Raw genomic sequence first — 26,541 nt, forward strand, 5'->3', positions numbered from 1 at the left:
ACTCTTGCAGGGTAGAAATTCTACCTGGTGTCCTCTGGCACAACCTGAGGCCATTTCCTCTCATCCTATCTCTTGATACTAGGGAGAAGAGACCAACCCCCACCTCACTCCAACCTCTTTTCAGGGAGATATGGAATGCCAGGAGGTCTCCCTCAGCCTCCCCTTCTCCAGACTGAAACACCCCAATTCCTCAGCTGCTCCTCATCAGACCTGTTCTCCAGACCCTTCACCAGCTTCATTGCCCTCCTCTGGACCTGCTCCAGCACCTCAATGTCCTTGGAGTGAAGGGCCTAAAACTGAACTCAGTATTCCAGGTGTGGCTTCACAACTGCCAAGTGCAGTGGGCACTTAGAAATGAGGTTTGGGGTGGGGAAGGGGAATTTCTAGATGGAACTGAGCCTGATCCCTCTGAAGGAGCTGAGACTTTGAAGCAGCATGTCTTTCCTCACAAGGCATGGGATGAAAGCACAGGAACTTGTAACACAGCAGTGATAGAGTTCCAGGGCTTTGTACTGAATTGATGGCAGAAATATTTTTAGAATGAGAGTTGAGGGCTGGTTGAGATTATCTCCCTGAAAATGAGAAGGTGCAGACTGGCCAAAGTGCCTCCTGAAGGAGACCGTTTGCATTATGGTACCTCTGAGCCTGACCCCTACCCACGTCACTGGAGGCTGCTGTGTGTTATTTGGAGTGGGGAGATGACTGCTACAGAGTGACTGAGACACAAACCAGGGCTGTAGGGCACAGCAGCCTGCTCTACACCTCTGCAGTTTGAAAGGAGATTGCCAAACCCTTGCTTTCTAGCATGAAAAGCACTGCAGTTCTCTTTCACTTTTCATTTGGGGTATTTAAGAGCACCTTCAGATTTCTAAAGGAAATATTTGTCGTTGACCTGCAGGCCAGGAAATCCCCACAGAGCATTGCACAGATGTGTTTAGGATCTGGAAGTCCTCTAGAAACAGGAACCCTCCTCTTCATTTTGCTGGCTCGAATGCATGAAGCCAAGATCCAAGTTGCATCATTGCAGTTAATGTTGCTTTTCTCTTTGGGCCAAGAATCTGGGGTTTATGGTGGGAAGGAGCTGGGAGATGCTGGCTTTGAGTCTGTTCAGTTTATCAGAGTCATCCTTTTCTGGAGAGCAGGGATGCCATCCAGAGGGACCTGGACAGACTGGAGAGGCAGGCACAAGCCAGCCTGAGGAGCTTCAACAAGACCATGTGCAGTGTTCTGCATCTGGGTTGAGGCAATGCCAAGCACAGCTACAGGCTGGGCAGTGAGTGGCTGGAGAGCAGCCCTGAGCAGAGGGACTTGGGGGTGCTGCTGGATGAGAAGCTCAGTATGAGCCATCAGTGTGCATTTGCAGCCCAGGATCTGGTTGGCTTTCTGGGCTGCATCAGAAGTGTAGCCAGCAGGGCCAGGGAGGTGATTCTCCCCCTCTGTTCTGCTCTTCTGAAACCCCACCTAGAGTCCTGCATCCAGTTCTGGAGCCCCTATTACAAGAGGGATGTGGAGATGCTGGAATGTGTCCAGAGAAGGGTCATGAGGATGCTCAGAGGGCTGCAGCAGCTCTGCTGTGAGGACAGACTGAAAGAGTTGGGGCTGTTCTGTCTGGAGAAGAGGAGGCTCCCAGGTGACCTTCTTGTGGCCTGCCAGGATCTGAAGTGGGGCTACAAAAATGCTGGGGAGGGACTTTTTAGACTCTCAGGGAGTGAGAGGACCTAGGGGGAATGGAGCAAAGATGGAAGTGGGAAGATTCACTGTGTCCCCTTCTGTTGCTGGTTGCCTGGCAGAAGAGCCCAACCCCACCTGGCTACAGCCTCCTTTCAGGTAGTTGCAGACAGCAATGAGCTCTGCCCTGAGCCTCCTCTTCTGCAGGCTGCACACCCCCAGCTCCCTCAGCCTCTCCTCACAGGGCTGTGCTCCAGCCCCTCATGAGCCTTGGTGCCCTTCTCTGGACACATTCAAGCACCTCAACATCTTTTTTAAATTGAGTGGCCCAGAACTGGACACAGCACTCAAGGTGTGGCCTGACCAGTGCTGAGCACAGGGGCAGAATGGCTTCCCAGGTCCTGCTGGCCACACCATTCCTCATACAGGCCAGGATGCCATTGGCTTTCTTGGCCACCTGGGCACACTGCTGGCTCATGTTCAGTCAGCTGTCAACAAGTACTCACAGGTACCTCTCTGCCTGGCTGCTCTGCTCTGAGGTTGTGAAGTCTTCTGCTCTGGAGAGCTTCCAGACCCACCTGACATTGTGACTGTTGACAAGCTGCTGTGGGTACCCCTGCTTTAGCAGGGGGGCTGGGATGGATGATCTCCAGAGGTCCCTTCCAACCCCTTCCATCCTGGGATTCAGTAGAAAGCCTAGCTTGTATGCTTCCCTTTTACTGGGGCAGCAGGGGATGGAGCTGATGAGAGCCCAGGATCAGCATCCTAGGGCAGAGTGGAAGAGCAAGGCTGAAGCCAGCAGGTCCAGGGACAGTGTTCTCCTGGATAGCAGCAGGGTTTTTTGTTTGCATTTCCAAAGCCAGAGAATTGTTTCTATCAGAAATAAGACACTGTCTGTGTGCTCCTTTCTCCATGATCCCTTGCTCACACAGACTCAAGGGCTTACAGCAAAGGGTTATTCAGAAGCAGATGTTTCCAATTACTTCCCTGAGAACAGTTCTCTCATTCATGCCTGGTTAAGTCCTGGTTAGCTCCCCCAACCCTTTTTTCTTATTGCTTTTAACAGTCATTCCAGCAGCACTAACCAGAAGCTCTGGGCCTGTTTTGCACTCATGCAAATCACCACTTAGTGCTTTGAAGCTCTTCATGTCAGTGCAGTAGAGCACTGGTGGGTCCTATAAGATGGTGTAGTCTTGGGGGGTTTTGCTAACTGGAGACATCCAACCTTGAGCCTTTTTCCTTTTCCTTCCCTTTCAAAGCCTGAGTTGTGCACCTTGGGTTCTGCTTTATATCACAGAATGATAGGGGTTGGAAGGCACCTCTGGAGGTCCTCTAATCCAACCCCCACATCATTCCACCCCCTCTGCAAGTCCCAGCATGGCCATCATCCTTGGCTCTACCAACTCTTGCCACCAACCTGTGCTTTGTTATGCCATTGACCTTTAGCCACAATGGATTCAGATGGACTTTATCTCCTTGAGACTTAGGCACCAGGTAGGAAGGAGCAAAACCTGCACTCAGGACCCATTTCCATAGCATGAGATGGAAACAAGGAGGCAACTCCAATGTCTGGAGCAAGGAACCAGACAGATTTCTGATGGTGGTGGTGCCTGAATTCATCTTTCTTTGCCTTGCTTTCTTTAGCTGGGTAGTGAAACAGTTCATGCTGGAGGACATGTGAGAGAATTCATTGCTAAAGCCTTTTAAGATATAAAGGTGAAAGTTGCTGTGAGAAGAGGACAGAGACAGCTGTGCTCCCAGCTGCACCTGGGCATGCATGAGGAACAGAAAAGGATGGAGTGGGGTGGGGATTGAGATAGAAAGTGGAGCCATGTGCCTCACGGTGCTTCTCTGGCTTTGCTGCTGTGTGGGAAAGGAGAAGCACCCTTTGTCCCTTCATCTCCACAGGGCTACTCTTCCAGAGGCTTTTTGCTCAGTTGTCAGAAACTTGAAAGCTTAACAAAGGTGGGGTGTTTGGGGGTGCTTTGGCCTCTGCTCTTGCAAGGAGTGAAGGCTCTTTGATGTGTAAGTAGTGTGGTGCCTCAGCTTCTCCCCTCCCAATGGTTGCTGAAGCTGTGCTCTCCTTAACACCTTCCTCTCACCTGGTTTGAGCACATCAGCATGCTGGTCATCCTCCTGAACTGTGTCACCCTGGGCATGTTCCAGCCCTGCGAGGACGTGGAGTGCCAGTCGGAGCGGTGCACCATCCTGGAGGTAAGGATCCCAATTGCCTGGGGTGGGTGGGGTGCAGGGGGGTGGCCACCCTGGGAGAGATGGGAGCTGGCACCCACATCTTGCCCCTTTTCCTCAGGATCCAGCCATGAAAGTCCTCCCCATAGGGATGATTTTTCCAATAAGCCACTCAATGCCTGTCCTCCAAGGAGAGCTGGGCTGTAGGTGAGACCCCAAGGCTGACTGACTTGGGCTTAGTGCAGCAAGGTTGTTTCCCTACACGTTTAGTAAGCAGCTAAGTTGAGCAGCTTCTAACAGGCTCACAGATTGCATTAGGTTGGAAGGGATCCTCAAAGGTCATCTTGTCCAACTCCCTGCAGTCAGCAGGAACACTTCAAACTAGATCAGGGCCACATCGAGTCTGTTCTTAGATGTTTTTAGAGATGGGGTCTCAACCACATTCCTGAGCAACCTGTTCCAATGTTTGTAAGTGGGCATTCAGATTGAACTGGAGGTGTTGAACACTTCAATTCCAGGATGGTCAGAGTCAGAGGGAACCTCTTGCTTCCAGTCAATCAGTTCCACCCTGGGCAGCTCACAGCCAGCATCTCTTGGACTGCTGCAGTCTGATCTGTGCAGTGTAGTGCCAGTGGCTTTGCCATTTCATTCCTTTCTTCATGAAGAACAAAGCACAGGACAAGCCTTTGCCAGCTCTGCTCCACAGAGCAACTCCCCTGCTGGCACACAGCACTGCCAAATGCCAGGATAACTGACCTTTGGGATGCACATACCCATACAAAGCTTACACACCCTTGTTGGCCATCCCAAACTTAGTGGAGCATCACTCTTATCACTGCATCCCTCACTGCGTCCTGGCAATGCCCTCCCTGCCATATGCCCGCAGGATTCATTTTGGAAGCACATCCCAGCAGCATCTGGTGTGTGGGCTGCACCTTGGCACTGGACTCCCTGCAGCAACTCAGTTCTCAGGCTTGGGACTAACTTCCCTTGTTTCTGATGCTAAAGTATCAACCTAGGCAGGGCCCACCAACATGCGGTAGGGTAATGAGCTGGGTTGGTTTGAATCCCTCTGCTTTCCTTTCCTTGGAGTATTTCAACTCTACAGGAACACCAGTGGGATCCTTCCAACCAGCTTCTTCCAAGTCGTTCAAAGGTAGGTCCAGAATGGTCTGAAAAGTCCAGGAATAGCAGAGTTTCTCATCAAACCATCTTTCAGCCTTCAAAGCAGATCTGTTATATGCAGAGCCAAGTAAACCAGATGAGTTGAAAAGCCACCAGAGGTTTGTTATGGAATGAGAAATTATTGCCACCAGAGACATCCAGCATAGGGATTGTCTCAGGGTCAGGACTGGTGGGAAGCAAGCAGAGGTGGCTACTCCATCTCCTTCACCAGAAAGTGTCACACTGCAGGAAGCTGTAGGCTAAGCTGCTCTCAGACTGTCCATCCAAAAGTGTCTGAACTCTCCTGGAAGGTTCCTCTCCACATGCTTCTTTTCCCACATGCATGAACCCCTGTGGGATTTTGTTTGGAAGGTGCCCATCCCTGCCAAGGAGGTGACATTACTGGCTGCTCATTATTTGTTTCTTTTGTTTCATAAATGAAGCTGGTTGCCATCACATGCTCTGCCCCCCACCCAGAAGAGACACAATCTACGAGGAGCCCAAGCACCAAATTTGGTTTCTCATACCAGCTGCATGAACACAGCATAATGGAGTAGCTCTGCAAAACCCAGAGTATTGTCCTGAAGGGGTTGCAAGCAGAGAAGGGCTGCAAGTAAAGCCATCATTATCCCTCAGCCTGTCACAGCTTCCAGGAGGGGATGAGAGCCAGAAACCCCTGAACTCCTTTATGAAGCCATTCAGGTGTCAGTGATTAAATGAACTGAAATGATGGAGCAAAACTTCTGTGTCATTTATGGAGGGAAAGGTTGGATGGTGAAGCCAACAGGCAGAGAAGATGGTGCTGAGCCACAGAGAGGTGCAGTGAGAACTTGGCTGCTGTGTGGATGCTCTGTTAATTCTGTCATTAATCCACTCAGGCATCTAGATGGAAGTGCCAGAGATGCAATGCCAAGCAGAAGGGTCTGTAAGAGAGTGGTTTGGAAGTTCCTGTGCTTTAGCAAGTCTGTCACTCAAAACAGCAAAGCTTCTGCACGTGGTTTGGAAGCAATCTGTGTCTCCTGATGCTCAAGTTTAGAGGCAATGTGTGAAGAGTATTTGCAACAGAGCCCATTTCATAGTATCTCCCCACTACTCTGGAGAAGACATTTAAGTGAAGGCTGAGGCATGTTCTGTAGGGCAGTAATGGATGCTCCTGGGCACGTTTATTTCCTCTTCTTGTTTTACAAGTAATCTAACCCCCAACATTTTGACCTTCATCCAGAGATTCCTGTGCTAAGCCCACAGCCTTGCCAGCAAGATGCTCTGAGCTTCTGCACCATGAGGACCTGCTCCAGTTGTTCCTCATGTGCAGCAGAATTGTCCTCACAATCACTGCTTCAGCCTCTGCTTGATGTTCACATTCACTCCCAGTATGTCTGGGGCTGTGGGTAGGAATCTGGACCCTCTGGGATTTCATGAAGGCATCAGAGCTGAAGCACAACTCCCCTTGTTAGAAGGGACAGATTCTTTCTAGGAAGTATAAGCTGCTCAGTCTGGAAACTCAACTTCCACTGCAAGTTGCTGAGACCTCAAAGACCCAGCCAGAAGCTGCTGTTGAGTGCTTGGGTTTTAAGTGCCAAGAAAAATACTAAGCCTCTACAACAGAGAGGTCCTTGTGTCTTTGTCAGTAGATTAACAGAAGCTGTTAATGCTTTCCAGGCAGTGGACTGACCCAGGAGCTATGCTCAAGGGTTTCCATCACCCATCTGATATTGCAGAGTTCAAGTGCAGGAGGTAGCACTTTGGTCCCACTTCCTTGCCTTTCAGCAAAGGAGGTACTCGGAGCGGGGTACTCGGAGAGCCTCAGTAGCTGGAGCATGAGCACCTCTGCTTTCCCTGGTAAAAGAGCCCAGCAAAACTGACTGTAATCATCTTTTACTGCTCTCCAGGCATTTGACGACTTCATTTTCGCTTTCTTTGCTGTGGAGATGGTCATCAAGATGGTGGCTCTGGGGATCTTTGGGCAGAAGTGTTACCTTGGAGATACGTGGAATCGCCTGGACTTCTTCATCGTGATGGCAGGGTCAGTAACCAAACCTCATGCATTCTCTTTGTGCTGAAAGCAAAAAACAACCCTAGAGAGCCAAATCCATGGGTTGTTCCTGGGTGGTTTTCATAATGCCTTGTGAAAGCTGCCAAGCTCAAGCCAGGACAAAGTCTTGTATGTCTCGTTTGATTTCACCTCTGGCAACCATGCCAGGCTATGGGGTTTAGGGTTTTAGGAATGTCAGGGCAAAAGGCATTGGGATTTAAGTAGCAATCCTTTCACCAGTGTCACCTCTGTCAAATGCTCTGAAGGGAGGCTGTAGCCAGGTGGGGTTGGGCTCTTCTGCCAGGCAACCAGCAACAGAACAAGGGGACACAGTCTCAAGTTGTGCCAAGGGGAGGTCTAGGCTGGATGTTAGGAGGAAGTTGTTGGCAGAGAGAGTGATTGGCATTGGAATGGGCTGCCCAGGGAGGTGGTGGAGTCACCATCCCTGGAGGTGTTGAAGCAAAGCCTGGATGAGGCACTTAGTGCCATGGTCTAATTGATGGGACAGGGCTGGATGCTAGGTTGGACTGGATGATCTTGGAGGTCTCTTCCAACCTGCCTGATTCTATGTCCCTGTGCTCATGGCTAAGAATGGGTGGAAAACCAGATTCAGTCTAATAGATGCAAAGATGAGGTGCTGAGGGACATGGTTTGGCACCAGTCTTGGCAGAGTTAGAGAATGGTTGAGCTTGATGAACTGAAAGGGCTTCTCCAACCAAAATGATTCTGTGAAAAATCAGTTCCTCCCTGCCTCTGCTGTGTGACACCATTAGAGTGAGGCAGGGAGGCCAAAGTTGGCAAAACAAGGACAATCTAGCCCAAAAATCTGGTTCAGTAGGTTGAAATCCCAGTAGGAAAAGTTGGCCAGAAGCTGACCCAAATTGCAAATACATGTAGATGTCTCCCCTGAAGTTCTCTGAGTTTACATTTCCATGCTGCTCCCCACATCATCTCATTTGTGCAGGGGCTGTTATTCAGAGTCACAGAATGGCGGAGGTTAAAAAGGACCTCTGGAGGTCGTTGAGTCCAAGCCCCCTGCCAAAGCAGCATCACTTAGGACAGGTCACACAGGGGCATGTCCACACAGGACTTGAAAGTCTCCAGAGGAGATTCCACAACCTCTCTTGGCAGCCTGCTCCAGGGCTTCAGCACCCGCACAGCAAAGAAGTTTCTCCTCATGTTGAGAAGGAACTTCCTGGGCTCCAGTTTGTGTCCATTTCCCCTTGTCCACTCACAGGACACCACTGCAAAGAGCCTGGCCCTTTCTTCATGACACTCACCCTTCAAGCATTAGTAAGATCTTCTCTCAGTCTTCTCTTTTCCAGGCTGAACAGCCTCAAGTCTCTTAACCTCAGACAGATGTTTCAATCCCTTAATTGTCCTTGTAGCCTCCATTGGACACTGTCTAGCAGTTCTCTGTCTCTGGGTAGTGGAGACCTAGACACAGTACTATCACTCTGCCCCCACCAGGGCAGAGAAGAGAGAGAGGATAATCTCACTTGAGCTGCTGGTCACACTTTTCTTAATGCACCTCAGGAGCCCATCAGCCTTCTTGGCTACAAGGGCACATTGCTGTCCCATGGATAGATAACTTGATGTCCACCAAGCCCTTCTCCACCAGGCTGCTTTCCAGCAGCTCAACCTCTAATCTGTACTGATGCATAGTCCAGCCTCTCTGCTGATGAAGACCTGGTTGCCCAGGAACCCACCAATGTCCAAAAGTAGGCAGGAGGAAGATGTGGGTGCTTGTGACACCAATTCCCTCACATCCATAGTGGAAAAGTGAGTGGAGTGAAAGCTTGGCAAGTCTAAACCCCTATAAATAAATGAATTTCAGAAACTCCAGGCTCTCTTTCTTGCTCAGTATACCCTAGGAAGGGATAGACTGCTTTAATTACAGAGCTCTGCCTGATTTCTGAGTTCCTGGGCTTATAATGACCAGCCTGGGGTTAATTAGAGCATTCCTGTAAAATGTTGGGGCGTTTTTAGCCTCACACTGGTGATGTACAATCTTCCCTGCACTAATGGAGTTTTGTTTTGCTTCGTGTTATTTGTCTGGAATACAATTAGGAATGGCCTCACTGGTTTGAATAAAACATGAGCTCTCCTGAGCAGAGCTTTCTTTGAACCCATGTATGGTCACAGCCCAGGAAGGAGCAGCAGGGACGACAAGAGAAGTGGTTCATTATTTCTTTGCTGCTGCTGTAGTGTTTAAACCAGGAGTAGCAGAGGAAGAGCAAGGCTGTAGTTACAGCAGAAGCTTGGAATCAGCTATCATAACCAACATGCCAGCAGGGTTTCTCTGCCCTGAACCTGTGGGAAGGGCTCTCCTGGTAGGTGAGCACAAGTTCCTCACATCATCAAACAGATCATGCCAGCGAACAGAATGAATGTGCCTGCAGCACATGCAGACAGAAAGACTGAGCCCTCTGCTCATACCCCAGGATCTCTGCTCCCATAGCACCTGGGAGGAGGAGGAAGGTGGCTGGTGAGTCAGCCTGGTAGTTTGCCAGGGCATTTCGCCCCCCCCAATGGCTGGGGGGTGCTTGGGAAGAATGAAAACAGCACAAGCACCAGAGGAGCCCAGTGGGAAGCCTTGCTGCCTGCGTGGTGTTACTCAGGCTGGAGATGAGAAGAGGAGCAGCTTCTTGTCTGCCTGCTCCCGAGCCTTGTCTGTCTTGGCAGTTCTGAGCCATCTCCAGATGATTTTGATGTGCTTAAGCCATGCCTGTAACAATTCTTTCCCATCTCTCAGAAGAGAGGCTGGGCTGGCACCTGGGCTGGCTGGTGACGGTGGTGAAGCTCAAGGAGAAGCTGTACAAATGGCCTGGGGTTCATCACCTCTTCCACCACTCCCAATAGCGCTGTTGGACCTAGTGTCTGCTCCTGAAACTGAAGGTGGTTTCAGCAGGGAGCAAGCTACTGGAATAGCAGGAGCTGCTTTTTCTACCAAGCAGATGGATGTGATGAAGTTATTAGGAGGCCTTTTCTGATAAGAAAGGGAACCAGTGATAGGCAGTGCTGCCTGCTTTGTTTGTCCCACTTGGTCTCCTACATAAGCCAATCTGGCTTACTAGCAAGTACACCAAAGAGGGTGGAGGGTAAGCAGGGAAACTACAAAATAAACAAATCTTCTGCCTCTAGCAACAGCTTGTGTCTGAAGTTTGTTCCAGCACTGAAAGCCCTTTCATGTTCTGCTCGCCTGAGAAATGTACCCTGGAAAATTTCAGTCCGAATGGAGCTTGCAACCTTTCAGGCTGTCCAGCAGCCAAGCTGAAAGCATTTCCCAGGCATCAGAAATGTTGTCCTCGAGAGCTGAAACTGGGCAAGTTTCTCATGCAGTCAGTCCCTGGAGATGTTGCAGGCTCGTAGGATATGATTTGGAGATCTTTAACTTGATGTCTGAAGGACAGGAAACTGTTCATGGGAGAAGACATCACAAAGGCTTGTGCCTCCTTTTGCTCTCTACCCAGAGGCTGTAGGCAATTGGTTACCAAATACCAGTCCACCCAGTCCCTGCATACCCAAAATTTCCAGCCCCAGCTGTTTTCTGGTTGGCATTTACAGGTCTTTCTAGGTTTACAAGTGTGGTATGAAACAGGACCTCAAGCCTGGCCTTGGCCAAGAAACCTTTGACTTTGTCAAGAAGATTTCAAATCATAGAATCATAGAATCAACGAGGTTGGAAGAGACCTCCAAGATCATCCAGTCCAACCTAGCACCCAGCCCTATCCAGTCAACTAGACCATGGCACTCAGTGCCTCATCCAGGCTTTGCTTGAATGCCTCCAGGGACGGCAACTCCACCACCTCCCTGGCAGCCCTTTCCAATGCCAATCAGATGCTTTCAATGCTTGTAGAAGGTTGAATCTGGAATCCATCAGTGCTTCAGGTTTGCTTCAGTGGGCAGTGTAGATCGTTTTGAGACTTACTTCCAGCTCATAAATGCAGTATCATGGAAATTCATGGTATCAGGATCAGAAAGTCTATCTCCTAGGCCAAATCCTGGATTCTTAATCCTGGGTTGGTTAGGGAAAGTTAAGATTGGATATGAGAAATAACTTCTTTACTGAAGGAGTGCTCAGGTGTGAGGAAAGGCTTCCCAGGGAGGTGGTGGAGCCACTGTCCCTGGAGGTATTCCAAAAATATGTGGACATGGCTCTTGAGGACATGGTTTGTGGTCATGGTGGTGTTGGATTGAAGGCTGGACAATGATTTTGTGGTCATGGTGGTGTTGGATTGAAGGCTGGACAATGATTTTGTGGTCATAGTGGTGTCGGATTGAAGGCTGGACCACATTTATGTGGTCATGGTAGTGTTTAGAAGGCTGGAGCATGGTTTTGTGGTCATGGTAGTGTTGGATTGAAGGCTGGAGCATGGTTTTGTGGTCATAGTGGTGTTGGATAGAAGGATGGAGCATGGTTTTGTGGTCATGGTGGTGCTGGATAGAAGGATGGAGCATGGTTTTGTGGTCATGGTGGTGCTGGATAGAAGGATGGAGCATGGTTTTGTGGTCATGGTGGTGTTGGATAGAAGGCTGGAGCATGGTTTTGTGGTCATAGTGGTGCTGGATAGAAGGATGGAGCATGGTTTTGTGGTCATGGTGGTGCTGGATAGAAGGATGGAGCATGGTTTTGTGGTCATGGTGGTGCTGGATAGAAGGATAGAGCATGGTTTTGTGGTCATGGTGGTGTTGGATAGAAGGCTGGACCATGGTTCTGTGGTCATGGTGGTGTTGGATAGAAGGCTGGACCATGGTTCTGTGGTCATAGTGGTGTTGGATAGAAGGCTGGAGCATGGTTTTGTGGTCATGGTGGTGTTGGATAGAAGGCTGGACCATGGTTTTGTGGACATGGTAGTGTTTAGAAGGCTGGACCATGGTTTTGTGGTCATGGTGGTGTTGGATAGAAGGCTGGAGCATGGTTTTGTGGTCATGGTGGTGTTGGATAGAAGGCTGGAGCATGGTTTTGTGGTCATAGTGGTGCTGGATAGAAGGATGGAGCATGGTTTTGTGGTCATAGTGGTGCTGGATAGAAGGATGGAGCATGGTTTTGTGGTCATGGTGGTGCTGGATAGAAGGATGGAGCATGGTTTTGTGGTCATGGTGGTGCTGGATAGAAGGATAGAGCATGGTTTTGTGGTCATGGTGGTGTTGGATAGAAGGCTGGACCATGGTTCTGTGGTCATGGTGGTGTTGGATAGAAGGCTGGACCATGGTTCTGTGGTCATAGTGGTGTTGGATAGAAGGCTGGAGCATGGTTTTGTGGTCATGGTGGTGTTGGATAGAAGGCTGGACCATGGTTTTGTGGACATGGTAGTGTTTAGAAGGCTGGACCATGGTTTTGTGGTCATGGTGGTGTTGGATAGAAGGCTGGAGCATGGTTTTGTGGTCATGGTGGTGTTGGATAGAAGGCTGGACTCAATGGTCTCAGAGGTCTTTTCCAATCTTAATCATTCTGCGCCAATTCTGTGATCTTAGCAGCTTCAATGAAACTCCAAGGCACAAGTGAGACCTCAGGAGCCAGCCCTTTAACACTCTCATAGTTGCATGTGCTCTCTGGAGTACACAATCAGCTCCCACTGGAGCATTCCCTACTCCTTTTCTATCCCATTAGCAGTCCAAACCCCACTTAGCCGCCTGATAAATTGCGAGCATGCTGCACTGGGGCCACGCCAGCCAACAGAGTCAGCCTCCAGTGCTGTTCACTTCAGGGACCTCAAACAATGCTTTGTCTATTCCTGCAAGGTCTGTTTGGAGCAGACACCTGGTGCTGGCTCCAGGCTCCTCAGTGTAGGTGTGAAGGGGCATTTCCAATGGCTTTCCCACTGTGTGGTCTTTCATGCAGCTCCAGGCTGCTTCCCGCTGCTCTGCTCTGGCTGCTTAATGAGCACACATTAGATTTAAAACCTGGTTTTGTGCTGTGCTGAGTTTTAAAGCTATTCATCATGTTCAGCTCAATTTCTACATACAAGGTTGAAGGTGGTTTTGATTTATAAAGACTCACTAACTACTTCAGGAAGAAAAAAATACCTCTCCCTGGAAGGTTATCGCTAAAACCAACTCCAAATTGCCAGGACTTCTGCATGGCAGGTTAAGGCTAACAGGCCAAAGGTGCAGATTCAGAGAACGGTTTGTATCTGAGGAGACCTTAAAGATCATCTAATTCCAACACCCCTGCCATGGGCAGGGACATCTTCCACTAGATCTGGCTGCTCAAAGCTTTGTCCAATCTGCCCTTGAATTCCTACAGGGAAGAGTCATCCACAACCTCCCTGGGCAGCCTGTTCCAAGGTCTCACCACCCTCACTCTAAAGAATCTCTTCTCAATATCCAGTCTAAATCTACCCTCATTCAGTGTAAATCCTTTCCTCTTCATCTTATTACTGCAAGCACTTATAAAAAGTCCCTCCCCAGCTTTCTTCTAGCTCCACTTCAGGTACAGGAAGGCTGTTCTAATGTCTCCCCAGTGCAGTACCAGCAGTATCATGGGGTTACACTAAACAGCTTCAGGACTTAGAGGAGCACACATGAGAACATCTAGATATTCTGTTAAACCTTGCAGAGTAGGGCAAGGCATCAAACACAAAGCGCAAGGCTCCAGAAGAGCAGAGCACAAACAACGATGAGCCTGAGCAAGGCTGGCCCAAACCCAAACCTCCTTTTGCTGCTGCCGCTGCTGAAATCCATTTGGCTGTTGCTTCTTGATGAGATGTAGTGATTTTGGTCCATCCTGGCTGCAGGATGCTTCAGTTCAAAATCTCTCTTTGCACTGAAGCTTCTGAAGTGCCTGGTGGCAGCAGTTCAGCTCTTTCTTTGCCTTCCTCCTTCCATCTCTGTTTGTTTATTTAAAAATAATGGGGGGGGGAGGGGAAATCCCAAAACAAAAGCTCTTTCTCCATGGCATCCAACAGCTCACTCGCTGGGTCGCTTTTGATGCTTCTATGTTATTTGAACAGGCGTGGTGAGAGATTTGTGACATATTTACAAGTGCTTCCCTGTAGTCAGAGTCATAAATTGTAATTACAGCCATGCTAACTAGCCATAACCCCATTAAAAAAAGCAACACTACAAGCATTTGCCACTCATTGCTATAAAAGAGCAAGAAAACTGACTTAACTTAATGTCCTTCCCAGTCTGGGAGAGAAATGTTTATGTGAAATGGAGACTGGGCATGAAAAGTAAAATGTTCCTTCTTCTTAATAACAGTAAAATGGAAACCAAACTGCTCCAATGTAATTTTTCAGCTTGCTTATCTGTTTGTTTGTTTTTTTCTCGTAGAGAGAGAGGTAAACTGATGTGCAAATATATTGGGATGCTAGGAGGGAGTATGGAATCACACAGCTGCTGAAGTTTGAAGAGACCTTTGAGATCATTGAGTCCAGCTGCTCACAATCCCACCACTACTGCTAAGCCACCACCACTAAACCATGGCCCTCAGCACCACATCCACACATCTTTTAAACACCTCCAGGGGTGGTGACTCCAGCACCTCCTAGGGAGGGTGTTACAATGTCTGAACACTCCAGAAGGAGAGAATTTTTTCCTACTATCCAACCTAAACCTCCTCTGGTGTAACTTGCCTGGTGCAAACCTCTGTTTGTGGTGAGATTCTGGAATGGGTTGCCCAGAAAAGTTGTGGATGCCTCATCCCTGAAAGCATTTAAGACAAGGCTGGATGAGGCTCTGAGCAGCCTGATCTAGTAGAATGTGCCCCTGCTCATGGCAGGGAGATTTGAACTAGATGATCCTTAAGATCCCTTCCAACTGAAGCCACACCTTGAGTGCTGTGTCCAATTCTGGGCTACTCAATTCAAGAGAGATGTTGAGATACTGGAACATGTCCAGAGAAGGGTGACAAAGCTGGTGAGGGGCCTGAAGCACAAACCCTATGAGGAGAGGCTGAGGGAGCTGGGGGTGTGCAGCCTGGAGAAGAGGAGGCTCAGGAGTGACCTCGTTGCTGTCTACAACTACCTGAAGGGAGGCTGTAGCCAGGTGGGGTTGGTGTCTTCTGCCAGGCAACCAGCAATAGAACAAGGGGACACAGTCTCAAGTTGTGTCGGGGTAGGTATAGGCTGGATGTTAGGAGGAAGTTCTTCACAGAGAGAGTGATTGGCATTGGAATGGGCTGCCCAGGGAGGTGGTGGAGTCGCTGTCTCTGGAGGTGTTTGAGCAAAGCCTGGATGAGGCACTTAGTGCCATGGTCTAGTTGATTGTCTAGAGCTGGGTGCTAGGTTGGCCTGGATGATCTTGGAGATCTCATCCAACCTGGTTGATTCTATGTTCTATGAAGCCATTCTATGAACTTGAGGCCATTTCTTCTCATCTATTGCTTGTTACTTAGGAGAAGAGACCACCTCCCACCTCACTCCTTTCAAGTAGCAGTAGATAACAGCAATTATGAGCTTCAAAGACAGAATGGGTTGTTTTGCAAGCTTGCCGACACAGGTAGTGACAGCCCCAGCACCCTCATACCCAGAGTCTGAGCGCCCCACATCCTGACACCTTTCTTCTCTCCCCACAGCATGATGGAGTACTCCCTGGACGGACACAACGTGAGCCTGTCTGCGATCCGCACCGTCCGGGTCCTTCGGCCGCTACGAGCCATTAACAGGGTCCCAAGTAAGTAACCCCTCTGCCTGTGCTGCAGCCACGCTGCTGGGCTGGCTGCTGCAGATCAGGCTCTGCCTGCCTCATCCCCTGGGAAAACTGAAGGGTTAAAGCTATCCCCGCTGGCTGTATGCCAGTAGCAGTCTACTTCTCTACCCCTGAAAGCATATTCATAGAATCATAGAATTTGGTTGGGTTGGAAGAGACCTTTCAGACTACCAAGTCCAATCATTAGCCCAGCACTGCCGGCTCACCACTAAACCATGGCCCTCAGCACCACAGCTACACAGCTTTTCAGTCCCTGCAACTGAATCCCTTGGGCTCTCCACCACTGCCCTGGCATGTCCCTAATGTTCCTATGCCTCCCCTGGTGCAATCTGAAGGCATTTCCTCTTGTCCTGTCACTTATTACTAGGAAGAAGAGACCAACCCTTACCTCACATGCAAGCTGCTTTTAGGCAGTTGTAGAGAGCCAGAAGGTCTCTCCTCAGCCTCCTTTTCTCCAGACTAACCAACCCCAGGTCCCTCAGCTGCTTCTCACAAGATTTCCTCTCCAGACCCTTCACCAGCTTTGTTCTCCTTCTTTGGACACACTCCACCACCTCAGTGTCCTAGAGAGACCCATTTATTTTCACTCTTAATGGCAAGTTAAAGACTATGTATTACAATTTTCAGTGTTAGTAAAGGGCAAAGGAGCAGACTTTATACTTGGGGTGTTAAATCTTCATGGCTGTTTTCCAACACTTTCGTGAACTCTTTGAGGCAAGTAACTCTCTAATGCAAAGTAAATAACAAAGTTCTTCTAAAGAAAGGGGAAAGGTCAGTTCTAAGAAGGATCTTCTTGCCCAGGATGGGTTCATTTTCCCCTCTCAACCATTTAAGGTCTTTCATTTCTTTGTGCTCAGGATTAGAAGCACAGCAGCCTCCGCTGCTGGTAAAACACCACAAAGGCTTTGTTGTCGCGTGGAACGAAATTGGGTTCATCCATGATAGAAAGTTCAAGTGGCTCCCAAATCCATTTTCGAGTGGCTTCAGCTGCTTGTCTTCTAAATCCAATTTGAAAGAGGAACCAACACACTGCAATGATTTCCTACCGGAACCAAGCACCTGCTGAGCGATGCTTTGCAAGGTAGCACTGTCAGAATGGTGTAACCAAAATCTGCTCAGCTCCAAACGCAACAGCGTTGGATACAAATCATGGAGGTTCCGTGGTTGCCTCTCCATTTCCTCTTCTTTTTGGAAGCAGGTTTGAATGACACAGCCCCACCAATCCTTGCTGAACATCCTGCCTGGATTAATTGTCCATCACATCAGCACATCTAGGCGCAGCAAAACAAACTCCCCCGGAAAGGTTTCACTTCCAGTACCTCAGATGAACATGCAAGGCAACAGATGGGTGTTTACACATAGTAGTCTTTGAAGTTTCTCTCTGAGCTCAAATTGTTCAGGATTTTCCTTTTTAAAAGAAAAATAAATCTATAAATTCAACAGTGACATCATTAGGAGTTTAAACCAAGACAGAAAGAAAAGAGGGACTTAAAAGGGACCATGAACCCCTCTGGAGCTTTGTTTTCCTAATGAGGTTTTGTTACCAGGGTTTCAGAGCAGCTCAAAAGCACAACACAAAGTTTTCCTTGAGATTGTTGAGCATGGTGGCTTTGTGGCATCAGTGGGATAGGAATGAGCAGATACTGGCAGGAGTCAGCTCGAGCCATGCCAAGGTTTCAAGCTGTGGTGAAGATCTGGCTGGCTCTGCAAAGATTTAAATGCCCAGGGAAGTGGTGGAGTCACCTGGGGGTACTGGTAGATAGTAGCTGAACGTGAGCCAGCAGAGTGCCCAGGAAGCCAAGAAAGCCAATGGCATCCTGGCCTGTATCAGGAACAGTGTGGCCAGCAGGACAAGGGAGGTTATTCTTCCTCTGTACTCAGCACTGGTCAGGCCACACCTTGAGTACTGTGTCCAGTTCTGGGCTCCTCAATTCAAGAGAGATGTTGAGATACTGAAACATGTCCAGAGAAGGGCATCAAGGCTGGTGAGAGGCCTGGAGCACAGCCCTGTGAGGAGAGGCTGAGGGAGCTGGGGGTGTGCAGCCTGCAGAAGAGGAGGCTCAGGGCAGACCTCACTGCTGTCTACAGCTACCTGAAGGGAGGCTGTAGCCAGGTGGGGGTTGGTTTCTTCTGCCAGGCACCCAGCAACAGAAGAAGGGGACAGAGTCTCAAGTTGTGCTGGGGGAGGTCTAGGCTGGATGTTAGGAGGAAGTTCTTGCCAGAGGGAGTGATTTGCTGCCCAGGGAAGTGGTGGAGTCACTGTGCCTGGAGGTGTTGAAGCAAAGCTTGGATGAGGCACTTAGTGCCATGGTCTGGTTGATTGGACAGGGCTGGGTGCTAGGTTGGACTGGATGATCTTGGAGGTCTCTTCCAACCTGGTTGATTCTGTGATTCTGTGTTCCCCAGAAGCATTCAAAAGCCTTATAGAAATGGCACCTGATGACATGGGGTAATGGTCACAGTGGTATTGGACTTGATGATCTTCAGGGTCTTTTCCAACTGAAATGATTCTATGGTTCCAAATCCACGAAGCCCTTCATAGCTCTCCAGGGAAATAGTAGGTGCCTCAAGCTGGCATTCAGCCAGGCTGAGAGCAGAAGCCAGGGGAAATTGGGATTTCAGTGCCTATTAAATCAAGGCCCAGGGATCCAATTCCTGCACATCTAGGTGAAGTTTTGATCTGAGTCCAGCTTCTGTCTGCTTTCTTTGAGAGTCACATATTGAAGCTTCGAAGTAAGCCCTTTAGGCTCTCTTGTGCTGCCGATGCCACTCGAATTGTTTCACTCCTTCCAAAGACAGAGAGCAGAAAATATTCCCATTTTGGTGGGTAGTACATGAGATTAAATTTGAAGAGCTCCATCGGTGTTGAGTTGAGTTGCAGGGCTTGATGAGCACTCAGACCGATCTTACAACACTACCAGGGGCTTGAACAAGTGCCAGGGCAGGATTAGGATTCCTTGAAGTATCTCAGTTCCTGCAGGGCAGATAATCAACAGGCTTGACTTGTTTATGAGACAGGCTGATAAAATCCAGGGTTTGTGGGGAGTGGACAGTGACAAGCCTCTCTTTTAGTGTCTTTTTCTAGTTTCTGGTAATACCAGAGGTGCATTTCTACTCTTTCATTCATGGAGATAGAATCCATGGAATGGTTTGGATTGGAATGGATCTTTGGAATGTCATCTACTCCATACCTCCTGCAGACTGCAGGGATATCTGCAACTAGAGCAGGTTGTTCAGAGTCCCGAACAACCTGACCCTGAATGGTTCCAGGGATGGGGTATCCACCACCTCTCTGGGCAGTCTGGGTGTTTCATCATCCTTAGTGGAAAAAAATCCTTCCATCTATCTAATCTGAGCCTCTCTGTTAGTTTCGAACCATCAGCCCTTGTCTTGTCACAACAGGCCCTGCAAAAATGTCTGTCCCCATCTTTCTGATCATCGGATCCATGAAATGGTTTAGGTTGGAAGGGACCTCAAAGCTCAGCCAGTTCCAATCCTCTGCCATAGGCAGGGACACCTCCCACTAGAAGACATCTCTCAAGGCCTCATCCAACCTGGCCTTGAACACCTTCAGGGAGGGAGCAGCCACAACCTCCCTGGGCAGCCTGTGGCAGTGTCTCACCACCCTCACTGGAAAGAACTTTTGGTTCTAAATCTAACATGCAGTCTAAATCTCCCCTCTGCCAGTTTAAACCCAATACCCCTCATCCTGTCATTACAAGACCTTGTCAGTAGTCCCTCCCCAGTCCTCCTGTAGGCCCCCTTCAGATACTGGAAGGCCACTCCAAGGTCTCCTTGAGGCCTTCTCTTCTCCAGGTGTCAGAGTCCCAACTCTTGTAGCCTGTCCTCATAGCAGAGTTGCTCCAGCCCTCTGAGCATCTTCTCTGGACTCATCTACAACAGTTCACAGGATGCTAGGGGTTGGAAGGGACCCAAGGAGATCATCAAATCCAACCCCCCTGCCAGAGCAGGACCACACAATCTAGCACAGATCACAGAGGAACACATCCAGACAGGCCTTGAAAGTCTCCAGAGAAGGAGACTCCACAGCCTCTCTGGGGAGCCTGTGCCAGTGCTCTGTGACCCTTACAGTAAAGAAGTTCCCCCTTGTGTTGAGTTCCATGTCCTTCTTGTGTTGGGGGCTCCAGAACTGCACACAGGTAGTGCAGGTGAGGTCTCAGGAGAGTAAAGTGGGAGAATCCCCTCCCTTGCCCTGCTCTGCCCCTCTAAGCACTGGAAGCCCACGGGTGAGTCTTCTTGCAGCCTTCTCTCCTCCAGGCTGAATAACCCCAACTTTCTCAGCCTGTCTCCACAGCAGAGGGGTCCTGCCCTCTGAGCATTTTCATGGCCTGCTCTGGGAGCTATGGCTTAGCTTGGATTGCCACAACGTAGCCAGCAGTGGGTCCCGCTCAGCCCCATGCATGCTGTCCCCAGTAGTGGGACAGTGATGATCCCTCAGCCAGCTCCCTGCTGGCAGGAGCTTTTTTGGTGCAGTGGTAGCCACAAAAGGACGTTGAGCAGATACAAATTAGAAGAATGTTCAATTTAGATGAGACCTTAGGAAGAATTTCTTCCCTGTGAGGGTGGTCAGACCCTGGAACAAGTTGCCCAGAGAAGCTGTGAAGGCTCCAAGCCTGGACGTGTTGGAAGCCAGGCTGAATAGGGTCTTGAGCAACCTGGTCTGGCAAGAGGTGTCCCTGCCTATGGTGGGGGGGGATTGGAACTAGGTGATCTTGAAGGTCCCCTTCCAGCCCAAACCATTCTATGGCTGTGTCAGAAGAGGTGATCCTGGTGTTCAGCTGACATCACAGGAGAAGCAGAGATCCATGAGGAACAGCTGCTGATCCATCCCTGCCGTGCCTGAGCGCTCGCCTGGGTTCCAGCCAGCGCTGTTAGCTCGTTGCTTCCAGACACAATAAATTCACCCACAAGATCATTTCAGTTCTATTTTATTTCTTAAGAGAAGAAAGGAGAGCCTTGGCCAATAAAAACATCATCTCTATTAGAAATCATTCCTTGAAAATGAGTGGGAAAATAGAATTCCTGCAATTTCTATGTTTGGCAGGGGCTGTAGTCAGGGTTGCAGGGTTTGGGGTTTTTTTTAGTAGTGGTCACTGTTGTGTGGTGTGGTGGTTTCCCCCTCCCCCCCCAAATTCATTTCACTGCTTTATTTTCTATTATTTTCTGGTCTGTGGTTTAAATCAGGAATGGGAAGGGGAAAAAAAAATCCTGGTTCTTGTTTCAGCCTAACCAATGCTTTTCCCATGGCACGTTTGACATCCTGCTGAGAGCCCACAGCACCCTTCATGGATGACAAACAGATGGATTCAATCTCCAGAGTGGTGCTACTAAACAACCCAAAATATCAAAAGTAGCTGAGTGGAAAGTTGTTGTCTGGCACAGGGAGATAAATTTTAACCATGTTTGGGGGGGGGGGGGGGGGGGGGGGTGGAAGGAAGAGAAAGTGAGAATCATAGAATCAACCAGGTTTTAAGAGACCTCCAAGATCATCCAGTCCAACCTAGCACCCAGCCCTATTCAGTCAACTAGACCATGGCACTAAGTGCCTCATCCAGGCTTTCCTTCAGCACCTCCAGGGAGTCCACCACCTCCTTGGGCAGCCCACTGCAGGGGCAAATCACTCTCTCTGGGAAGAACTTCCTCCTGACCTCCAGCCTCTACTTCCCCCAGCACAACTTGAGACTGAGGCTATTAGTGAGAGCAGAGGGGGAGAAAAAAGAATCCCAGCATCATCTTTTCAGTGGGAATTGACTCTTTTCTGCTTTTCATAGCATGGTAGGGGTTGGAAGAGATCATCAAGTCCAACCCCACCCTGCCAAGGAAGGTTCACCTAAGAATGTTACACATGAGCACATCCAGGCAGGTTTTGAATGTCTGCAGAGATAGAGATTCCACCAGCTCTCTGGGCAGCCTGTTCCAGGGCTCCATCACCCTTAAATGAGTTCCTCCTCATGCTTAGAAGGAGCTTCTTATGTTTTGTGCCTGTTAGCCTTTGTCCTGTCACTGGGAACCACTGAAAACATACTGGTCCCACCCTCCTGACATCCTGACACCCACCCTTTATTGATCAGCACTGATGAGATGCTCCCTCAGCCTTCTCCAGACTAGAAACACCCCAACTCTCTCAGCCTTTCTTCATGAGGGAGAAGTTCAAGTCCCCTCAGCAGCTTTGTAGCCCTTGTTTCCCAAGATAACAAGGTAAGCCTGAAGGGCAGTGCTGTGGATGTGCTGCTGGGGGCTGATGATGACATTAAGAAATCAGAGCTCCATTTTACCTCCATCCCTGGGCTTTTCCCCCCTTCTTGGAGCAGAGGCTGGTGCCACCCATGCTGCCGGCACCAGTGTTGTGTTTACAAGGGATGATGGCAAAGCTGCTGGCCCATATCCTGCACCACCCATGGTGCTTGCCACCACAACCTGGCTGTCAGCATGTGGTCCCTTCCCTTTGTGCTCAGGTGGTATAGGGATAGGGTCTGGAGGGCAGCCAGGGGGCTGGCACAGGGCCAGATGCCAGGATCATGACTCCTGCAGAGCGGCATCTACTGCCAGTGCCAGCAATGAGGAACCACGAGGCAGCCAAGACTCAACTGGGCATGGAGACCTTGACAGGCTCTTCTCTGGGCTGCAGAGGTTGTTACTCACACCTAATTATTTATTAGTGCAGATTTCTTGGCCAGGGTGATTTATCCATTCGTGCTGTGCTGACAAGGTAATGTCAGCTCCAGCCCTGCTTGGCTGGGTTGTGTTTCCGCTGGCAGAGCAAGACAAGAAGGAGCATGAAGTGGTTCCAGGGCTCCAGCTCCTGCTGGCGCTGCCTGCCATGGTCTGGGAAATGCCAGGATGAACAGGCTGTGATGACCTGAAGGTCCTGCTCCTCCCAGCACCCCTCTCTGGGGTCTACAAATGGCAGGCTGAAGCTCAGCGTTGTTCCTGAGAGTGGCAGGCATGACTTGCTCTGCTCTGCTGAGACCCCATCTGCAGTGCTGGGGCCAGCTCTGGAGTGCCCAGCACAGGACCTGTTGGGGCAGAGCCAGAGGAGGCCACAGCAACAATGGGAGGGCTGGAAGCCCTCTGCTGTGAAAAGAGGCTGAGAGAGACAGAGTTGTTCTGGGGAAGGATCCAGACAGACCATTTGGTGGCCTTTCAGTGCACAAAGGGGGCCAGATCAGAAAGCTATGGGCAGACTTTTCATCATGGCCTGTTGTGACAAGATAAGGGATGATGGTTTGAACTGAAAGTAGAAGATTCAGACTAGAGAAAAGAAAGGAGATTTTTACAGTGAGGGTGGTGAGACCCTGGCTCAGACTGCCCAGAGTGTTAGTAGTGCACCATCCATGGAACCATTCCAGGTGAATTTGTTTGGGGCTCTGAGCAACCTGCTCCAGTTGCAGATGTCTCTGTTGACTGGAGAAGAGTTGGACTAGATGACCTTTAAGCATCCTCTTCCACTCAAACCAGTCTGGGATTCTATGGCTTGGGAGCTGTGTGGGGAAAGAAGGCAGTGTGGAAATTGGAGGGAGAAGAAGCACTGTGGCATGGTAGATGCCAGTTTCTGTTCAAATGAGATGGGTGATGGAAAGCAGCCTTCTGACAGGGGAACTGGAAGGAGGAAAAGCTCTAGACAGGCAGGCAGGTAAAGGTGTTTTCAGAGCAAAAATTTAGTGGGATAAACTGCTTCCAAATGTGACAGCCTCACCTTTCCCAGGAGCCTCATTTCTTTCCACCATGCCATAAAGCTGAGCCCTGCTCTCTGTTCCACACCAGGCTCCAGAGGCTCACTTTCTGATTTTATTCTTTTTATCATTTACCATTTGTCTTTTTCTTTCCTTCTTTTCACTAGTTCCCCTCTCCTCAGTTCTCAGCTGATGAAATGATGGTTGGTCACTGTTTCAGAGGTTCATTTAAGCTCTGCTGAGATCCAAGTCCTCGTTTCTTCTTTGTTCCTGTTTTCTCCTTGAATTCAAAGGTGTCCTGAGGTGTGAGACAGGGCAGCCTCCAGGTGTCAGCCCAGTCCCTACCTTTTCCCTAGCAGCAATGCTGGGAACATTCTGGGTGGAGATGCTAGAATTAGCTGAAACTCTGCAAGGTTCCAGAATCATAGAACCAAAGAACTGTTTTGGTTGGAAGAGACCTTTAAAATTACTGAGTCCAACTGTTAACCCAGCACTGCCAGGTCAGCACTAAGCCATATATCTCAGCACCACATCTACATGGCTTTGAAACCCCTCCAGGGATGGGGACTCTTTCACTACCCTGGGAAGCCTGGGCCAAGCCTTGGCAACCCTTTTGGGAAATGAATTGTTCCTCCTGTCTAACCTAGACCTCCCCTGATGGAAACTGAAGCTATTTCCTATAGCTTGTTCCTTGGCAGAGGAGATCAATGCCCACCTCACTCCAGCCTCCTTTCAGGGAAGTGCAGGTTGACTCATTCCTCAATCATCTTCTGTAGGATGGATGATCTTGAGCAGAAATCAGCAATGTGCTTGGGGGGAGGGGTGATGCTGCTCTGCACACAATTGATGGAGAGCCTTGCACGTGGCAGCTCTACAGAACCACAGACTGCACTGGGTTGGAAGAGACCCTCAAAAGTTATCTTGCTCAACCCTCCTACAGTCAGCAGGCACATCGTTAAGTAGATCAGCTTGCTCAGGGCCCCATCGAGTGTGATCTTGAATGTCTCCAGGGATGGGACCTCAACCACATCTCTGGGAAGCCTGTTCCAGTATTTCACCACTCCCACTCTAAAGAACTTCCCCCTTCTGTCCAGCCTAAATCTACCCTGCTCCAGTTCTAGATGTCCAGAACCAGCTGGAGAGATCTCCTGGCAGGCTGCACAGGAGGAAGGGCAGGAGACAGGGCTGAAAGCTTTCCTTAGAGGAAGAAAGATTTGCATCCTGCTTTCTTTTTTACAAAAAAAGGCCAACATTTCCTCTGCTTAGCAGTCTGGTGAAGGACTCCTAGGGAAGTCCTCCATGGAGGAGGAGCTGTCCAGAAAGCAGCTGTAGCTCTCATCCTACACAGCTCTCTGTATTGTTTAGGTGAACAATTTGTGTGATTCATGAGAGAGGATCAACATTATTTACAAATCTATTTTGACAGTTCCTGGGGAGGCTGATGGTTTAGGGGGGAGTTTCTCCAGGAAAGCCTGTCTTGCAGCTTTGCCCACGTTTGCCTGTTGTGAAGTGCTGTGATCCTGGAAACATCAGACAACCCCACCCCAAAGCTCACCCTTTGGAGATACACTTGATCCCCTTTTGCTGCTAAGCTCCTTTACACTCTTTACTTTCCTTTTCAGCATGAAGGTTTAGAAGGAAACACAAAACATCCCAGTTCCTCTGCCCAGGATGCACTGGCCACACAGCCAGGCTGGGAATGGTGTGGCATTCTCCACCAAAGAGTTCTTCTAACCTGTCTTCTCCTTCTCCCCACAGGTATGCGAATACTCGTCACCCTGCTGTTAGATACTCTGCCTATGTTAGGCAACGTCCTCCTCTTGTGCTTCTTTGTCTTCTTCATCTTTGGGATTGTTGGTGTGCAGCTCTGGGCAGGGCTGCTGAGAAACAGGTGCTTCATAGACAGGAATTTTGTAATGTAAGTACAGCCAACAAAAAATACCCTTAAATCTCTGTGTTTTCTTCTTTTCTGCCTCTCCCATCCTGGAGAAGCCCTCAGCAGGCTCAGCAGCTGGCTGGGGTGAAGGGCTGGGTCCAGCATGAAGATGGTCAGGGGGCTGGAGCACCTCTCTTGCAAGGACAGGCTGAGAGAGTTGAGGCTGCTCAGCCTGGAGAAGAGAAGGTTGCAGGGAGACTTTAGAGCTGCATTTCAGCATCTACAGGGGACCTCCAGAAAGGCTGGGGAGGGACTATTTAGAGTGGCTTGGAATGATAGAACGTGGAGCAATGGCTTGGAACTGGAGCAGGTTAGATATAGGATGGGCATAAGGGGCAAGTTCTTTAGAGTGGGAGTGGTGAAATACTGGAACAGGCTTCCCAGAGATGTGGTTGAGGTCCCATCCCTGGAGACATTCAAGATCACACTCGATGGGGCCCTGAGCAAGCTGATCTACTTAACGATGTGCCTGCTGACTGTAGGAGGGTTGAGCAAGATAACTTTTGAGGGTCTCTTCCAACCCAGTGCAGTCTGTGGTTCTGTAGAGGAGAGCACAGCGTGGCCATGTTGCACAGCTTGGCTGGGCTGTCATCTTGATTCACAAGGCTCTTGGCTTCTGGAATCTAAATCTGGCTGAGTACTTCTTGTATGAAAAACTCAACTTGTCAGCAAGTTACTAAGAGGTTTTGGAAGCTTTGTCATGTTTTCTATCCATGCCTGAAGGACAAGGGCATTAGTAGTTTGGATTATTTCTGCCCAAGGAAGCTGAGATCCCTGACTTTGAGAATTTCAGCACTTAGAACAAACAAAACTGTTACAGCTTCTCATAAAACTGCCAGTTCCCAAAGCTGCAGAGGTCTGGGAGGTCACCTAGCACACCACATTACCTGGCAGGGAATTGATGAGGTGGTTTGCATGCTGGTTCAGATGAGCACCATGGAGATGCTGCAGAAACACATAAACACATCCCTGTGGGAGTATGGAGATAAGAAGCTCTGTGTGAAAGGCATTAGAGACATCTATACACTGCTCTCAGTCTGGACCAGGCAGCAGGGATGGGCAGCTTGTTTGATCAGCACTTCTTCTTGATGCAAACTTTAGTTTGGTTCTTCCAAGCTAGATACTGAGCTTAGAATGTTCTGCACTTGCCCCTTCAGAGGTGCAATGTAAGGGCACATCTTAAAACCCTCCAGCACAGCAAA

General features: G+C 49.4%; 1 protein-coding gene across 1 annotated transcript in view; it reads left to right on the forward strand.

Moving 5' to 3' along the window:
• Positions 1-3,775: 3,775 nt before the first annotated feature.
• LOC135180782 (voltage-dependent T-type calcium channel subunit alpha-1H-like) overlaps positions 3,776-26,541 on the forward strand; it is a 171,001-nt gene continuing 148,235 nt past the window's right edge. The window contains exons 1-4 of the mRNA XM_064153524.1: positions 3,776-3,882; positions 6,912-7,045; positions 15,576-15,673; positions 25,162-25,321. Coding sequence (XP_064009594.1) covers positions 3,790-3,882; positions 6,912-7,045; positions 15,576-15,673; positions 25,162-25,321 — 485 coding nt within the window. The 5' untranslated portion in view covers positions 3,776-3,789. The remainder of the gene's footprint in view (positions 3,883-6,911; positions 7,046-15,575; positions 15,674-25,161; positions 25,322-26,541) is intronic.

Source organism: Pogoniulus pusillus, chromosome 13 (genome assembly GCF_015220805.1).
Source record: "Pogoniulus pusillus isolate bPogPus1 chromosome 13, bPogPus1.pri, whole genome shotgun sequence".
Taxonomy (NCBI): Eukaryota; Metazoa; Chordata; class Aves; order Piciformes; family Lybiidae; genus Pogoniulus; species Pogoniulus pusillus.